This window comes from Siphateles boraxobius, unplaced genomic scaffold, assembly GCF_051911475.1.
Source record: "Siphateles boraxobius isolate OS27281-9 unplaced genomic scaffold, OSU_SipBor_1 135, whole genome shotgun sequence".
Lineage (NCBI taxonomy): Eukaryota > Metazoa > Chordata > Actinopteri > Cypriniformes > Leuciscidae > Siphateles > Siphateles boraxobius.
The window spans coordinates 1,430,001-1,447,500 of record NW_027508739.1 but is presented as its reverse complement, the minus strand read 5'-3'; the positions used below and the strand labels follow the sequence as shown (position 1 = coordinate 1,447,500).

Here is a 17,500-nt window from a genome sequence, read left to right as displayed (position 1 = left end):
ACACACACACACACACACACACACCCACTGCCCCTATCCCTAAACCTACCCATCACACACAAACACACACACACAAACTGTCCCTATCCCTAAACCTACACATCACAGGAGACATTCTGCATTTTTACATTTTTAATAAAACACTGCTTAGTATGTTTTTAAAGCCATTTGAAATATGAGGACTCATGAAATGTCCTCATAAATCACGTTCAAGTTGTAATACCAGTGTAATACCCATGTCATTATACACATATGGTCCTCACAAATCACAAAAACAAACACGCACACACACTCTCTCACACACACATACACACTGTCACACACACACACACAGCACTAACGCCTCATGCGTGTCACTGGATGTGTGTGTGTGCAGGGTGCTGAATGTGTGCAGGCACTGGGTCGAGCATCACTTCTATGACTTCGAGAGAGACGCTCAGTTGCTACGGCGACTGGAGGAGTTCATCAACAAGGTCAGAGGTGAGAACACGAGCCGTCCGCTCCATCATCACTCCTGAGATCGGGAATCCATGGAAATGTCTTGTGAAACATGGACGGAATCCTGCAATAAATATGCAATTTCTCTTGTGCAGCACAAAAAAAGTTTAAAAGGATTTGTTAAAATTTCTTTTGATTACCACCTTTTTTTATATAATAAATGTATATTAAATCACAGAAAATTTAAATGGAGAACAATTATTGTTAAAATGTTAATAAAAAAAATTACATTTAAAGTTTTATCAATTAAATTGATTCAAAATCCTTTTTGATTTTTACAATTTAATTAAAACTGTATTCCGGAAAAAATAATACTCCGAGTAAGAAACATAAAACACATTTCTTAGGGAACTATTATTGTTAAAATGTTAATAAATTATCACAAGTTGTATTACTTCAATTGATTTGATATCCTTGTTGATTATTAAACTTTTAATTAAAACAGAATCCAGAAATTAGTATTTAAAATTAATACGGACAACTCAGAATGAGAAGAATATTAATAAAAAATATATAATTTCTTAGGCAACTATTATTGTGAAAATGTTAATAAATCATGACATTTTTAATAGTTTTTATTAGAAGTTATATTACTTCAATTGATTTTATATCCTCGTTGATTATTGAAATTGAATTAAAACAGAATCCAAAAATATTATAGAATTTCATAGGGCCATATACGTTCTGACCATAATTGATATGCAATTCCCATAATTTTTCTGTCCACATTGAATGCTGAGCCAATGAGATTTCACTGTGGGCGGGACTTTACAACGAAACGCGTCATCGGATGCAAAATTCACTTTTATATGATGTTTGCATCTAAATGTGTTTGCAGTGAGGACACAAACACCATAGAATGAAAAAAATTCACTTTTTTTAATCCTCAAAGTCTAAACACTCAATAATCAGGCCGTTTGGATTTTCTGAGCATTATGATGTCATATTGCTCATGCTCCGCCCACGACCACTGACGGACACTCCCGTATTAGCATATTTCCTGTATTAGCATATTCACGCCCTCAGCCATTTGTACACTGTCCACCAAGGCATCGCTTTATGTGTCTTGTGTGTGTATATATATATATATATATATATATATAGTGTCGACGCCCTCCAGAAGGGGGGAGGGGGGGGGGTCGGGTGCAGTTGCTCATTATCATTTAAAGAGACATGCACCGGAACGGGTCGCTGTGAACAGAGCTGTTTTTTGAGGAGGTAAAAGTGTATTGATTTAATTTAGGACGCCTAAATTTACTTCAATATCTACTATTAAATCCTAATTTAATCATGACAAACTATATATCGCATACCTGTCAACACTCCCGTTTTTCCCGGATTTCTCCCGTTTTTTTAAGCCCTATCTCCCTGTTTGTTATTTTTCCCGGGAAACTCCCGTAATTTGCATGGCCCAAACTCCTTTATTAATAATCGGACCAATATGTTTGTCTAATGTTGACCAGTTGCCAGATTGTATTAAATGCATTATATTCACACAATCCACAGACCACCTCAACCTGGAACCTATAACCCGAAAAGCGAGCCGATAGACATGATGCCAGGTGACGTTTTGGGCAATGTTGCTGTGCAACACTTTACCATTGAGACTGGGCAACATCATTTCTATCCCTTATTACAAGTTATTATGTCCCAAACTGGACATTTGACCTCATCACATGCTTACTAACATCTATTTACAAACAAAAAATATAGAGAAATATTAATAAATTAGGTTATGTTTTCATTTATGGGTATTGCAATGTACTTAACACGTTCAGCACACTTAAAGCTCCCGTCGGCAACAATTTTTTGATCATATTCAGTGAAATCGACACTATAATCCGACAGAACAACATAAATAAAGTGGTTTTAGAAAAAAGACCGAGCTTCTACCTCCACCTGGAGCGTGTTATTTGTTTTGGAAAATCCACCCGTCCCGGATCATCGGGTCCAATCAGCGCAGCGGGGTGTGAGATCTGACTGTCAATCACAGGTCGTGCACACGCCACCCCTCGCGCACGTTACAATCACATGCACACGCCTGAAGTTCGCGCAGTAAGGAAGAGTGATGGCGGAAAAGATTACAATTCCTCGGTTAACCTCAAGAGCTAGGAGGTCAAAAACAACACAGGAAAAGAGAACACCTGCTGAAAATAAAGAAGTAAAGAAAGAAAGTGCGTAAATAAACCAGGATCAACATCAGATCGGCATTTGAAAGGTGGAGAGATTTACGTGATTTAATTGGGTTCAAGCTGGATGCAGAGCTTGCAACATTTCTTCTCCACAGGTAATTGTGCTTTATCAACCAGTACCTTTATTTCTTAGTGTTATGTTAGTAATCTAAGTATGTTTGCCCTAATGTGTTGGTATGGATATCTAACGTTAGCACCTGTTGGGCAGGTTCGTTTGTTTGCACTGAAATCCGTGTGAATGTAACGTTAGGTGGATAAACATGTCCAGATGAAGGGATAAAGTTCGGCTTTTAGGAAGAATCAATGCTACTCTATCTTTCTTACGAGAGTAAGAACAGTAGTAAAGCTACTTTTATTGTATGTGCTATCTTACTAGCTCTGATATATAAGCAGTAGAAAAATGTACAATGACCATGTCTGCCACATACAGCAATAATAGCGTTTCAGACAGACGATGGTGTTTATTTACGTTTAATTGGTGGGTAATCCATTTCGTAACAATCTACTCCAAAATGACAAAACAACAATAACAAAATACTTCATGGTGTTGATGGATGCTGATGAGACGGGCGCGTTCACAGAAAATCTGGTGCACTGGCACTGACGAGCACGAAGCCACGAACTCGGTGGGAGGGTATTCGTTGATTGTGGGGGAGGGGCATAAGAGTTGTAAACATTCAAAATTTTGCCTAAGTCCACTCAATCTGCTGACTTGCCGACTGGAGCTTTAACAGCATGAGCCTAAACAATCCCTAACTCCCCCCCGCCGCACAAATCTCCCGGATTTTTAAAACCAAATGTTGACAGGTATGATATATCAATGGAAAGGTCTAAGACTCCTAAATAGATATTTTAGCTCTGTTTTTTTATTACAAATTATGTAGGGACAGTAATAGATGGATTTATGACAAGAGTGCACCTCCAAAAATCTAAATCATTACAGGAGTTTCTGACCTTTGTCACAAAAAATCGACGCACACACTTTTCAATTTAATGCTAAAAGTTAAAAATATAATATAACATATAAAATAATATAAAAATATAATAAAACATATAATCTAGTATTTGTCAATAAAAAATGATAAAATAATATCATCCTCTAAAAAGTATAATATATATTATATATACTGTGTGTGTGTGTGTATATATATATATATATATATATATATATATATAATTTTTTTATTATTACATCACATATTTTAGTAGTTCTAAATTAGGTATCATTTGAAATCTTATGAACTCAGAATTCATCCTGTGAAAACTGTTTTGAAATTGGACGTTGCGTTACCATAGAAACGGTACTCTAAATTCTTTTATCTGGCTCCTGCCCTTTTGGGCGTTATCATGTTTTTATTATTTATTATCAAAACCTTTTCTAATCTTGACAAAACACATATTGTCAGAAAGGTCTGAGTCTCAAGGTTCCATATTTAGTGACAGAAGTGATATTTGGATAGAAATTTATTAATTTGTTACGACAGAATGCATACAATTAAATTCAAGGAATGTATGTCACCCGGTGGCTATTTTTGGTATTACGCCTAAACAAAATCTTATGGGAACTTCAATTTTTGTCATATCAACTTTAAATTTGGAACACAACTTGGTTGGATATATGGCTTTCATAGTAATTTTATAGTAAAAAATATTTTGTAAAATATTTATTTCATATAAAATAAAAAATATTAATACAGTATATTTGATTTACTCTAAATTTAAACTTCCGTAACTTTTTCATACTTTAATTTTTTAAGTGCTTTCAATAATCTGCTGAGTGTTTTCTTTAAAACAAGACTGAACTTGGGTCTATATTCCAAAGCATTCTTGAATTACAACAATTTGAACGGTTGAGATCAGATCTCAGTTTAGCTCCGCCCCCTCTCACCTGTGCACAGGTAAAGCCATGAGGAAGTGGGTGGAGTCGATCACGAAGATCATCCAGAGGAAGAAGCAGGCGCAAGCAAACGGCCCGAGTCACAACATCACGTTCGAGAGCTCGCCGCCGCCCATCGAGTGGCACCTGTGTAAAGCAGGACAGACGGATCAGTTCGACCTCATGACCCTTCACCCCATCGAGATCGCCCGACAGCTCACACTGCTGGAGTCAGACTTCTACAGGTGTGACCCTTGACCTGTGACCCCTCTCCACATTCACTTCCAATCATATGACTAAATTATGTTGTTACCAAATAAGCAGCCAGGAGACGATAATTGATAGAAATGCACCATAAAAAAATCATGGAACTGTCCGTATGATTGCAAACACACACTCTTAATATTTCATTTGAATTGCATGAAATGTTTCCAGCCACACATATGGGAATATTCAAATTAATTAACCAATCATACCATTGATTAGCTCTACCAAACTTGGATGTCTTTTTTTTCCAGTAATAAACAAACATTGTTAAGTTGTTTTGATTGATACTGTGAAGCAGCTTTGATACAATCTGTATTGTGAAAAGCGCTATATAAATATATTTGACTTGACTTGACACAGTTTTAATATTAACAAATGAATTAACTTAATGTGATGCATATTTGTCAGTCATCCATTAATGAAATGGGTTAGTCTGCACACAGACGAGACACACACACTCACACATACACTCACTCACTTTCTCACATACACATTCACACATACACTCTCACACATACTCACACACACACTCACTCTCACACACTCACTCACTCTCACACATACACTCTCACACATACACTCTCACAAATACTCACACATACACTCACTCTCTCACATACACATTCACACACAGGCACACTCACACATACTCACACACTCACTCACTCTCACACACATACACACACTCACACAGACACACACTCACACATACACTCTCACACATACTCACACACTCACTCTCACACACATACACACACTCACACACATACACACACTCACACAGACACACTCACACATACACTCTCACACATACTCACACACTCACTCACTCTCACACACATACACTCTCACACACAGACACACTCTCACACACAGACACACACTCACACACTCACACATACACACTCACACATACTCACACACTCACACATACTCACACACTCACTCACACTCACACACAGACACACACTCACACATACACACTCACACATACTCACACACTCACACATACTCACACACTCACACATACTCACACACTCACACATACTCACACACTCACTCACTCTCACACACAGACACACACTCTCACACAGACACACTCACACATACACTCTCACACACAGGCACACACTCTCACATACACTCTCTCACACACACACACACACTTGCACGCACACTCACTCACTCTCTCACACACACAGACACACCCACACACAGACACATAGACACACACATACACTCTCACACACAGACACACACTCACACATACACTCTCACACTCTTTTATATTTAGAACAATTTTTAAAACCATATTGTTATAGTTATCTTCCTTTGTGTTAAACTTGTGTTAAACTCAAGCCTTAAACGACCATTTCTGTTAGTTTTGTGCTCGTTTTAGTCATTTAATTTAGTTTTGTTTTTTTATAAGGGAAAAGGCTGGATTTCCTGTTTGTATTTTTATTTTCTGCTGCGTTGGCAACTGTCTGCACAGAAAATGGGGCAGTTTAACACAATAGAGTCCAGCTGTGACACATACACACACACACTTCCCTTCACCTCTGTGGGAACAGGCAATGAGTGTCGTACCCAAGGTCACCAGCTCAGCTCCGTTTCCCATGAGGCCATTCTGCGCACCCGTCTCCCAAAACACAGAAACCAAACCACACACACACACACACACACACAACAGCTCGGCATTCTGGGAGATCCTGACTTCATTACAGTAAATACACGTACAATAAACGTCTGCCGGCACGAGTCAAGCTTGTATTTGTGTTCAAGCAAGTACAGTCAGTTTGAGATTTTGCTTCCATAAAATTCTTCTTTTAGACTAGTGGAAAGAAAACATCCAAAAGTGTTTATTTTTTTGTACTTGATCTCTGTCGATCTTCAAAGGCGTTGAGTTTGAGTCAGAGATCTCCACTTCAGCAGCTTCACACACACACACACACCAAACTTTAGTTTCATTCATATCTGTATTCTGAAGGTTTGTTGATATGTCATTCACCTGATTTATAGGACTTCTCAAATCTTAAAAACATGGTGAAATGTATTTTTTTTTGTCTGTTGACAGTATTTTCTGATTTATGATGAAAAGAGACATTCAAAATCTGTTCTGGAAAAAACTTTTCGACAAAATCAAGAGAATTATGCATCTGGCTGATGTTCAGAGTTCTGTGCTGGAATTTTATGCAATTTAATGCATATGATTAGATGATGCATTATTTCCATATTTAAAATCCCCCTGTAATCTATAATTTTATTCCTTAAAACTCATTTTGATCACCAAAATGACATATTTAAAGTTTTTTCCTTGAAAAAAAAGTTGTCTTCCCTTAAAATAGCTTGAATGTAACTCGACACCCTTGCCTCATTTAGTATGCGCGGTTCTGTGAATATGCAAATGAGCCCCGCCTCCACTCACTCAGAGATCCACTCCTTGACGATCACACGTTGATCTGATTGGTTACAAGGTAGTTTGTGACGTCAGAAACACCAGCCATTTCAAACTGTGTTTTTGAGACTGTCTTTGGTTCACTGCAGTTTTAAGGAGAAAATACTCAGCAATGCTGTCGACTTATGAATTTACACATGGTTTGTCTTAAAGCATATTAAAAACACCACTTAGACATATAAACAACATTAAAAGCTGGATTTTCACCACAGGGGAACTTTAATATACAAAACAATGCAGTCTGCAGTTACTGGTAATTATTTTTTGGGTGGTTTGGCACAAAAGCATTAATGTGTGTGTGACCTCTGACCTTTCACCTGCAGGGCGGTTCAGCCGTCAGAACTGGTGGGAAGCGTTTGGACTAAAGAAGACAAAGAGATCAACTCTCCAAACCTGCTGCGAATGATCCGCCACACCACCAACCTCACACTGTGGTTCGAGAAGTACGACACACTCCCTCCAGTTTAACTTCGAGTTTAACTCAGAGTGTGTGTGAGTGTGAGAGTGAGTGTGTGTGAGAGTGAGTGTGTGAGTGAGAGTGAGTGTGTGTGAGAGTGAGTGTGTGTGAGAGTGAGTGTGTGTGAGAGTGAGTGTGTGTGAGAGTGAGTGTGTGAGTGAGTGAGTGTGTGTGAGAGTGAGTGTGTGAGTGAGTGTGTGAATGAGTGAGTGAGGGTGAGCGAGTGAGAGTGAGCGAGTGAGAGTGAGCGAGTGAGAGTGAGCGAGTGAGAGTGAGTTAGTGAATGTGAGAGTGTGTTAGTGTGAGTTAGTGAGTGTGAGAGTGTGTTAGTGTGAGTTAGTGAGTGTGAGAGTGTGTTAGTGTGAGAGTGTGTTAGAGTGAGAGTGAGTTAATGTGATTGTGAGAGTGAGTTAGTGTGAGAGTGAGTGTGTGAATGAGTGAGTGAGGGAGTGAGTTAGGGATCGAGTGAGCAAGTGAGTAAGAATGAGCGAGTGAGTGAGTGAGCGAGTGAGTGAGTGTGCGAGTGAGAGTGAGTAGTGTGAGTTAGTGAGAGTGAGTGAGCGAGTGAGAGTGAGTTAGTGTGAGTGAGCTAGTGAGTGTGAGAGCGTGTTAGTGTGAGAGAGTGAGTTAGTGTGAGCGAGTGAGTGCGAGAGTGTGTTAGTGTGAGAGTGAGTTAATGTGAGTGAGTATGAGAGTGAGCGAGTGAGTGTGAGAGTGAGTTAGTGTGAGAGTGAGTGAGTGAATGAGTGAGCGAGTGAGAGTGAGTGAGAGAGCGAGTGAGTGAGTGAGCAAGTAAGAGTGAGTGAGTGAGTGAGTGAGTGTGCGAGTGAGAGTGAGTTAGTGTGAGTTAGTGAGTGTGAGAGTGAGCGAGCGAGTGAGAGCGAGTGAGTTAGTGAGTGTGAGAGTTAGTGAGTTAGTGTGAGTGAGTGGGCGAGTTAGTGAGTGTGAGAGTGAGCGAGTGAGAGTGAGTTAGTGAGAGTGAGTTAGTGAGAGTGAGTTAGTGAGAGTGAGTTAGTGAGAGTGAGTTAGTGAAAGTGAGTTAGTGAAAGTGAGTTAGTGAGCGAGTGAGTTAGTGAGCGAGTGAGTTAGTGAGCGAGTGAGTTAGTGAGCGAGTGAGTTAGTGAGCGAGTGAGTTAGTGAGCGAGTGAGTTAGTGAGCGAGTGAGTTAGTGAGCGAGTGAGTTAGTGAGCGAGTGAGTTAGTGAGCGAGTGAGTTAGTGAGTGAGATAGCGAGTTAGTGAGCGAGCGAGTTAGTGTGCGAGCGAGCGAGTGAGTTAGTGTGAGTTAGTGTGAGCGAGTGAGTGAGTTAGTGTGAGCGAGTGTGAGTGAGAGTGTGAGTTAGTGTGAGCGAGTGAGTGAGCAAGAGTGAGCGAATGAGAGTGAGCGAGTTAGTGAGAGTGAGTTAGTGAGTGTGAGAGTGAGTTAGTGTGAGCGAGTGAGTGAGTGTGAGAGTGAGTTAGTGTGAGCGAGTGAGTGAGAGAGTGAGTGAGAGTGAGTGAGTTAGTGTGAGTTAGTAAGTGTGAGAGTGAGTGAGTGAGTGAGCGAGTGAGAGTGAGTTAGTGAGTGTTAGAGAGTTACAGAGTGAGTGAGCGAGCGAGTGAGGGGGCGAGTGAGTTAGTGTGAGAGTGAGTCAGTGTGAGTGAGCGAGTGAGAGTGAGTTAGTGTGAGTTAGTGAGTGTGAGAGTGAGTTACGGAGTGAGTGAGCGAGCGATTGAGTGAGCAAATGAGTTAGTGTGAGTGAGAGTTAGTGTGAGTGTGAGAGTGAGTTAGAGTGAATGTGAGAGTGAGTGAGTGATCGAGTGAGTTAGTGTGAGAGTGAGTGAGTGATCGAGTGAGTGAGTGATCGAGTGAGTGAGTGATCGAGTGAGTGAGTGATCAAATGAGTGAGTGATCGAGTGAGTTAGTGTGAGTTAGAGTGAGTGTGAGAGTGAGTGAGTGAGTGTGTGAGTGAGAGTGTGTGAGTGAGTGAGTGAGTGAGTGTGTGAGTGAGTGAGTGAGTGTGTGTGTGAGTGAGTGAGTGAGTGTGACAGTGAGTGAGTGTGTGTGAGAGTGAGTTAGTGTGAGAGTGAGTTAGAGTGAGTGTGAGAGCGAGTGAGTGATCGAGTGAGTTAGTGTGAGAGTGAGCGAGTGAGTTAGTGTGTGTGAGTGAGTGTGACAGTGAGTGAGTGTGTGTGAGAGTGAGTTAGTTTGAGTTAGAGTGAGTGTGAGAGTGAGTTAGTGTGTGAGTGAGTTAGTGTGAGTTAGAGTGAGTGTGAGAGTGAGTTAGTGTGAGTTAGAGTGGAGAGTTAGAGTGAGTGTGAGAGTGAGCGAGTGAGTTAGTGTGTGTGTGTGTGAGTGAGTGAGTGAGTTAGTGTGTGAGTGAGTGAGTGAGTGAGTGTGTGAGTGTGTGAGTGTGTGTGAGAGTGAGTGAGTGTGTGTGAGAGTGAGTGAGTGAGTGAGTGAAAGAGTGTGAGTGTGTGTGTGTTTTTCTAACGGTTTCTCTCGTCTCTCAGATGTATCGTAGAGACAGAGAACGTTGAGGAGCGCGTGTCCGTCATCACGAGAATCATCGAGATCCTCCAGGTGTTTCAGGAGCTCAACAACTTCAACGGTGTCCTGGAGGTGGTGAGCGCCATGAACTCCTCGCCCGTCTACAGACTCGACCACACCTTTGAGGTGAGGCATTAACAAGACCGATGAGTGATGTGTGTGTGATGTTGCTGTTTAAGCATGAAAAATGCTTCCAAAGTGTGCAGCCATAAGAGATTATTCCTGAATTACAGAGAGAAAAACACTCGCCCACTTTACCCAGAATCCTCAAAGTAGATCATGACCTTTTCAATTAAAGCATACAGTGAGATTTTCAATGTGTGTGCAATGATTAAAATGTCTCACTTGGAATCCAAGTTGGCGATTGTTGTACGTTCAAAGCTGTGTGCGTTGTTGTCTGAGAGAAAAAAAAACAACAATAACTTAATTTGTGCTTTTGAAAGCTATCAAAGGGGTCATATTTATATATAAAAAAAATGCTGCCATTCTGTGTGCTGAACGCGGTCACATTATGGCCTTTTTCAAATAAAATGATAATGCATAAAAAGTAAATAAAAACATACAAATAATAAATTAGTAAAGTAAAATATGAAATAAAAATGCATGAAAAGTAAATAAAATATGAAATAAATAATGAAACAATAGTTAAACAAACAAACAAACAAAAATTCTAATTAAATAAACAATTATAAGTAAAACAAAAAACAATACGTTAATTAAATGTAAAAAAAAAAAGAAAAAGCACAAAGCCCCTCCAGTGAGAGCTATTCTCCATATCAGTGTCAGTGTTTCTGAACTCCTGAAACGCCTCCATTGTATCTTGAGTTTCTTCCGGGAACGAACACGTCACAATATTCCTCATTATAATAATTCATACGCAGAATAAAGGGGCGGGGCCTGGTTGAGTTAGTTAGTAGTGTGTTAAACTGGCGGTTATGGAAAGGGGCGGGGCATTTCCCAAACACACTCGAAGCGCTCGACCAATCACAACACACTGCTCCAGCCGACCAATCAGAGCACAGTGTGCTTTTTAGAAGGAGGGGCTTCATAGAGACAGGAAGTAAACAGAGCGTTACTGACAGACTGGGAAGAGAGGAGCCGCAACAATGGAGAATATGAGGAAAATAATCAACATTTAAGCAGGAAAACCTGTTCTAGTAGAGCCTGAAAACAACATCAAGACTTTCGCAAATGTCTAAATTGGCCTTAAAAGGGCATAATATGATGTAACTCATCCTGCATGTGATTTTATTTCAGCAAATCCCAAGCAGACAGAGGAAGACTTTGGAGGAAGCTCATGAACTCAGTGAAGATCATTATAAGAAATATCTGGCTAAACTCAGGTCCATCAACCCTCCCTGCGTCCCCTTCTTCGGTACGTTCCTCGTTCACACATGACACTGTTTCTGATGAGACTGTCTGTTTGATACACATGTGATCTGCTCGCTTTAGGGATTTATTTAACGAATATCCTAAAAACTGAGGAAGGAAATCCGGACTTCCTGAAGAGACACGGCAAAGAGCTGATCAACTTCAGCAAACGACGGAAAGTGGCGGAAATCACCGGAGAAATCCAGCAGTACCAGAACCAGCCGTACTGCTTACGTGTGGAGAGCGAGATACGGGTCAGAAAAACGGTTTATTTGCCATTTGTACCAGTACAGCTAGCACAAGTACAGAGGAATTTTTGTAGCAAAGCCTTTTTGAGTCAACATTTAAAAAAAGTCAACATAAAAGAAGAACTAGCAAAACTACACACAATAAATAGATTTTGAGAAGGTACAGTAAACGAAGAACAGTATAAACCTACAGCAAACAAACCCAATAAAGATGATTACCTCCATATCAGAGTATTGCACTGTCCTGAGATGATACATAATATTAATATTGATAAGTACTGTAATAAAACATTCTCTGTTTAACAGACACATAAACACATCACAGGCACTATGTAACATCTCTATGTAAAAGGAGATAACACATGCATGTTACTTTAAATAACGGCTTATATTAATTACACTTATGTCTGGGGTATATTAAGAAATTAACACTTTTATTCAGCAAGGATTCATTCAGTTGTTCAAAAGTTACAGTTAAGACATTTATAATGTTACAAAACGATTTTTTTTTAAATAAATGCTGTTCTTTTGAACTTTCTGTTCATCAAAGAATCCTGAAAAATAAAATGCATCAAAGTTTCCAGAAAATGATGACAGTTTTCAACACTGATAATAATCATAAATGTTTCTTGAGCAGCAAATCATCATATTATAGTGATTTCTGAAGGATCATGTGACACTGAAGACTGGAGTAATGATGCTGAAAATTCAGCTTTGATCACAGGAATAAATTACACTTTACTATATATTCACATAGAAAACAGCTGATTTACATTGCAATAATATTTCACTGTTTTTACTGTATTTTTGATCAAATTTTAATTATTCCGAACTTTTGAATGAATACTGCAGAACTGAAGTAAACGTGGCGTTTTTTTCTTCCGTCGATGTTGCAGAAGTTCTTTGAGAACCTGAACCCGATGGAGGACATGACGGAGAAGGAGTTCGCAGATTATCTGTTCAACAAGTCTCTGGAGATCGAGCCTCGTAACACTCGCACTCTGCCTCGATTCGTAAGTCTGACTCCTGAGAACGGTTACACAACACACACACACACTGTGACCGCATGTTCACCTCCTGATCTGAGCGTCCGCGCTCCGTATTAAACCGTAAAGTGCTTAAGGATGTGAACCAGAATACTGCAGATTTACCAACTAAGCCTGAGTTCACTTGTGTACCTGTGAAAAACCCCGAAACATCACGACATCACCAGGTGTGTGTTCTGTTCTGAGGTGTGTGTTCTGTTCTGAGGTGTGTGTTCTGTTCTGAGGTGTGTGTTCTGTTCTGAGGTGTGTGTTCTGTTCTGAGGTGTGTGTTCTGTTCTGAGGTGTGTGTTCTGTTCTGAGGTGTGTGTTCTGTTCTGAGGTGTGTGTTCTGTTCTGAGGTGTGTGTTCTGTTCTGAGGTGTGTGTTCTGTTCTGAGGTGTGTGTTCTGTTCTGAGGTGTGTGTTCTGTTCTGAGGTGTGTGTTCTGTTCTGAGGTGTGTGTTCTGTTCTGAGGTGTGTGTTCTGTTCTGTTCTGAGGTGTGTGTTCTGTTCTGAGGTGTGTGTTCTGTTTTGAGGTGTGTGTTCTGTTCTGAGGTGTGTGTTCTGTTCTGTTCTGAGGTGTGTGTTCTGTTCTGTTCTGAGGTGTGTGTTCTGTTCTGAGGTGTGTGTTCTGTTCTGAGGTGTGTGTTCTGTTCTGAGGTGTGTGTTCTGTTCTGAGGTGTGTGTTCTGTTCTGAGGTGTGTGTTCTGTTCTGAGGTGTGTGTTCTGTTCTGAGGTGTGTGTTCTGTTCTGAGGTGTGTGTTCTGTTCTGAGGTGTGTGTTCTGTTCTGAGGTGTGTGTTCTGTTCTGAGGTGTGTGTTCTGTTCTGAGGTGTGTGTTCCGTTCTGAGGTGTGTGTTCCGTTCTGAGGTGTGTGTTCTGTTCTGAGGTGTGTGTTCATGGGACACAAGGTGGACTCTCAGACCAAAGATTAGATGCAGATATATATATAGAAGAGGATTTTTATATATATATATATGTGTGTGTGTGTGTGTGTGTGTGTGTGTGTGTGTGTGTGTGTGTGTGTGTGTGTGTGTGTGTGTGTGTGTGTGTGTGTGTGTGTGTGTGTGTGTGTGTGTGTGTGAAAACACAAAGTGTAAGTCCTGAAGATAAAAAAAAGAAAGTATTTTTGTATTAAATCCTGAAATAAAGTATACAAACACACACACACACACACACACATATATATATATATATATACTAATAAATAAATACTATTATTGTTACTACTAATAATAATAAAAGTAAATACTGTAATATTTAAAAATAAACAGATTATTATATTATAATAAAATATAATATTTAATTATTTTAGTAATTCTAATTAACCTAATTCAAAATATTACAGTATAATTTGTACAATAATTAAAATAATTATATATTAATAAATTCCATAATCCAATTCAATAAAAATGTTCTTCAGGATTTTTACACGTTTTTGTGTAATTATTAATTTTACACATGTTTGTAATTATTCTGATTTTTTTCTTTTACATTGTTTTTGTTTTACTTACTAAATATTTTAAATAACATATTTTATTGCATACATATTTATTATTTTTCATGGTGTATTCATATATCCAGATTTTACAAGAAAAAATTAGTCCAAAAATATGATGAATTTATCTTGAATTTTGGTTGTTTAAGCTTATATTAAAGCTTGTTTTGTCTTATTTTAAATCATCATGTAATAATTTGTAAAAAAATAAAATAAAAAAAGCTTTTAAAAATGACTTATAAAATATTTTAAATAACATATTTTAGCGCATTTATATTCATTATTTTCCATGGTTTAGAAAAAAAAAAAAAGTATATATCCAGGTTTTCCAAGATAAAAATCACAGTTGAGGGAACAAATTAATAGAAGAAATATGATGTGTGTTTACATCTTGATTTTGAGCAGTTTAAGCTTATATTAAAGCTTGTTTTGTCTTATTTTAAATCATCATGTCAATTTGTCTCAAGTCATCATGAGTCATCACAAAACAGGATGTTAAAGGGATAGTTCACCCAAAAATGAAACCGATTACATTCGCCTGAGAGAAGAATGTCATATACACTTAGGATGAATCGAGGGTGAGTAAATCATGGGATCAGAGTTATATTAAAAATGTCCTGGCTCTTCCAAGCCTTATAATGGCAGTGAATGGCCATTTCTGTTTTGAAGTCCATAAAAGTGCATCTGTCCATCATAAAAGTGCATCAATCCATCATAAAAGTGCATCAATCCATCATAAAAGTGCATCTATCCATCATAAAAGTGCATCTATCCATCATAAAAGTGCATCAATCCATCATAAAAGTGCATCAATCCATCATAAAAGTGCATCAATCCATCATAAAAGTGCATCTATTTTTGTGAACCAAGTGAGGGTTTAGTGAGCGATAACTCATTGTTTTCCCCTCAGCCGAAGAAGTACAGCTGTCCTCTGAAGTCTCCTGGCGTTCGGCCGTCCACCGTTCGGCCCGGGACGATGCGTCACCCGACGCCGCTACAGAACGAGCCGCGGAAGATCAGCTACAGTCGCATCCCGGACACCGAGGCAGAGAACAGCGCAGCTTCAGCACCGAACTCTCCCAGAACCCCCCTGACGCCTCCTCCCGCCTCCACCTGCAGCTCCACTGACGCCTGCAGTGTGTTCGACTCTCCACAGGCTCCGTCCAGCCCCTTCCACTCCAGTACGACCACACACACACACACACACACACACACACTGACGCCTGCAGTGTCTTCGACTCTCCACAGGCTCCGTCCAGCCCCTTCCACTCCAGTACGACCACACACACACACACGCATACACACACACACACGCACTAACCCTACCCATCACACACACACGCTCACACACGCACTAACCCTACCCATCACACACACACGCTCACACACGCACTAACCCTACCCATCACACACACACGCACACGCACGCGCACACACACTAACCCTACCCATCACACACACTGACACACACGCAATAACCCTACCCATCACACACTCTAACCCGACCCCTAAACCTACCCATCAAACACACACACACACACACCAACCCAACCTCTAAACCTACCCATCACTCTCACACACACACACACACACACTAACCCGACCCCTAAACCTGCCCATCTCACACACACAGACTAAACCAACCCCTAAACCTGCCCATCACACACACACACACACTAACCCGACCCCTAAACCTACCCATCACACACACATACACACACACACACACTAACCCGACCCCTAAACCTACCCATCACACACACATACACACACACTAACCCGACCCCTAAACCTGCCCATCACACACAAACCCGACCTGTAAACCTGCCCATCACACACACACACACACACACACACACACACTAACCCGACCCCTAAACCTGCCCATCTCACACACATACACACACACACACACACACACACACACACTAACCCGACCCCTAAACCTACCCATCACACACACACACACACACACTAACCCGACCTGTAAACCTGCCCATCACACACACACACACACACACACACACACACACTAACCCGACCTGTAAACCTGCCCATCTCGCACACACACACACAGACTAAACCAACCCCTAAACCTGCCCATCACACACACACACACACACTAACCCGACCCCTAAACCTACCCATCACACACACATACACACACACTAACCCGACCCCTAAACCTACCCATCACACACAAACCCGACCTGTAAACCTGCCCATCACACACACACACACACACACACACACACACTAACCCGACCCCTAAACCTGCCCATCTCACACACATACACACACACACACACACACACACACTAACCCGACCCCTAAACCTACCCATCACACACACACACACACACACACACACACACACTAACCCGACCTGTAAACCTGCCCATCACACACACACACACACACACACTAACCCGACCCCTAAACCTGCCCATCTCACACACACACTAACCCGACCCCTAAACCTGCCCATCTCACACACACACACACACAAACACACACACACACACACACACACACACACACTAACCCGACCCCTAAACCTGCCCATCTCACACACACATATTTTCAAAAAAAACTCACTCTCACACACACACACACACACACACACACACACACATACTGAACATACATACACACACGATGTAGTCTGAGAAACTACGTCATGATGATGATGAACTGTGCACAGAAATGTCAGCCACTGAATATGAGCAGCTCTTGTGCACGTTCAATAAGTTGCATAATTACGTGTTTGCAGAATGTAGAATATCTGACACACACAATACAAACACTGTCAAATCAGTCCCAGATTCTGTTCCCTGTTCCCAGAACGACACAATGCACCTTTAACTGTTCTATTAGCATCATCATGACTCCAGTAAAGCTCTACTTTCACTAGCCAACACGCACTAGCGCTGCTCTGGCATCGGCTGATCAGGTCTGTCTCCTTCTCTTGTGTTTCTCCTGATTCCCGACAGACAGCGACAGCATTTTTGCTCCGGTCACTCTTCCACACGGCCCACGTTAGTATATCACACTACTCTCATGTTCTGTCACGTCATCAGTCTGTGC

At 40.5% G+C, this 17,500-nt stretch overlaps 1 protein-coding gene across 2 annotated transcripts in view; it reads left to right on the top strand.

Moving 5' to 3' along the window:
- sos1 (son of sevenless homolog 1 (Drosophila)) overlaps positions 1–17,500 on the top strand; it is a 76,656-nt gene that overhangs the window by 52,918 nt on the left and 6,238 nt on the right. The window contains exons 14-22 of one of the 2 annotated variants that reach the window (XM_077229804.1): positions 377–480; positions 4,589–4,811; positions 7,612–7,731; positions 10,237–10,399; positions 11,531–11,648; positions 11,726–11,898; positions 12,789–12,905; positions 15,324–15,594; positions 17,407–17,451. In XM_077229804.1, coding sequence (XP_077085919.1) covers positions 377–480; positions 4,589–4,811; positions 7,612–7,731; positions 10,237–10,399; positions 11,531–11,648; positions 11,726–11,898; positions 12,789–12,905; positions 15,324–15,594; positions 17,407–17,451 — 1,334 coding nt within the window. The remainder of the gene's footprint in view (positions 1–376; positions 481–4,588; positions 4,812–7,611; positions 7,732–10,236; positions 10,400–11,530; positions 11,649–11,725; positions 11,899–12,788; positions 12,906–15,323; positions 15,595–17,406; positions 17,452–17,500) is intronic. The other variant, XM_077229803.1, reaches the window with a different exon arrangement.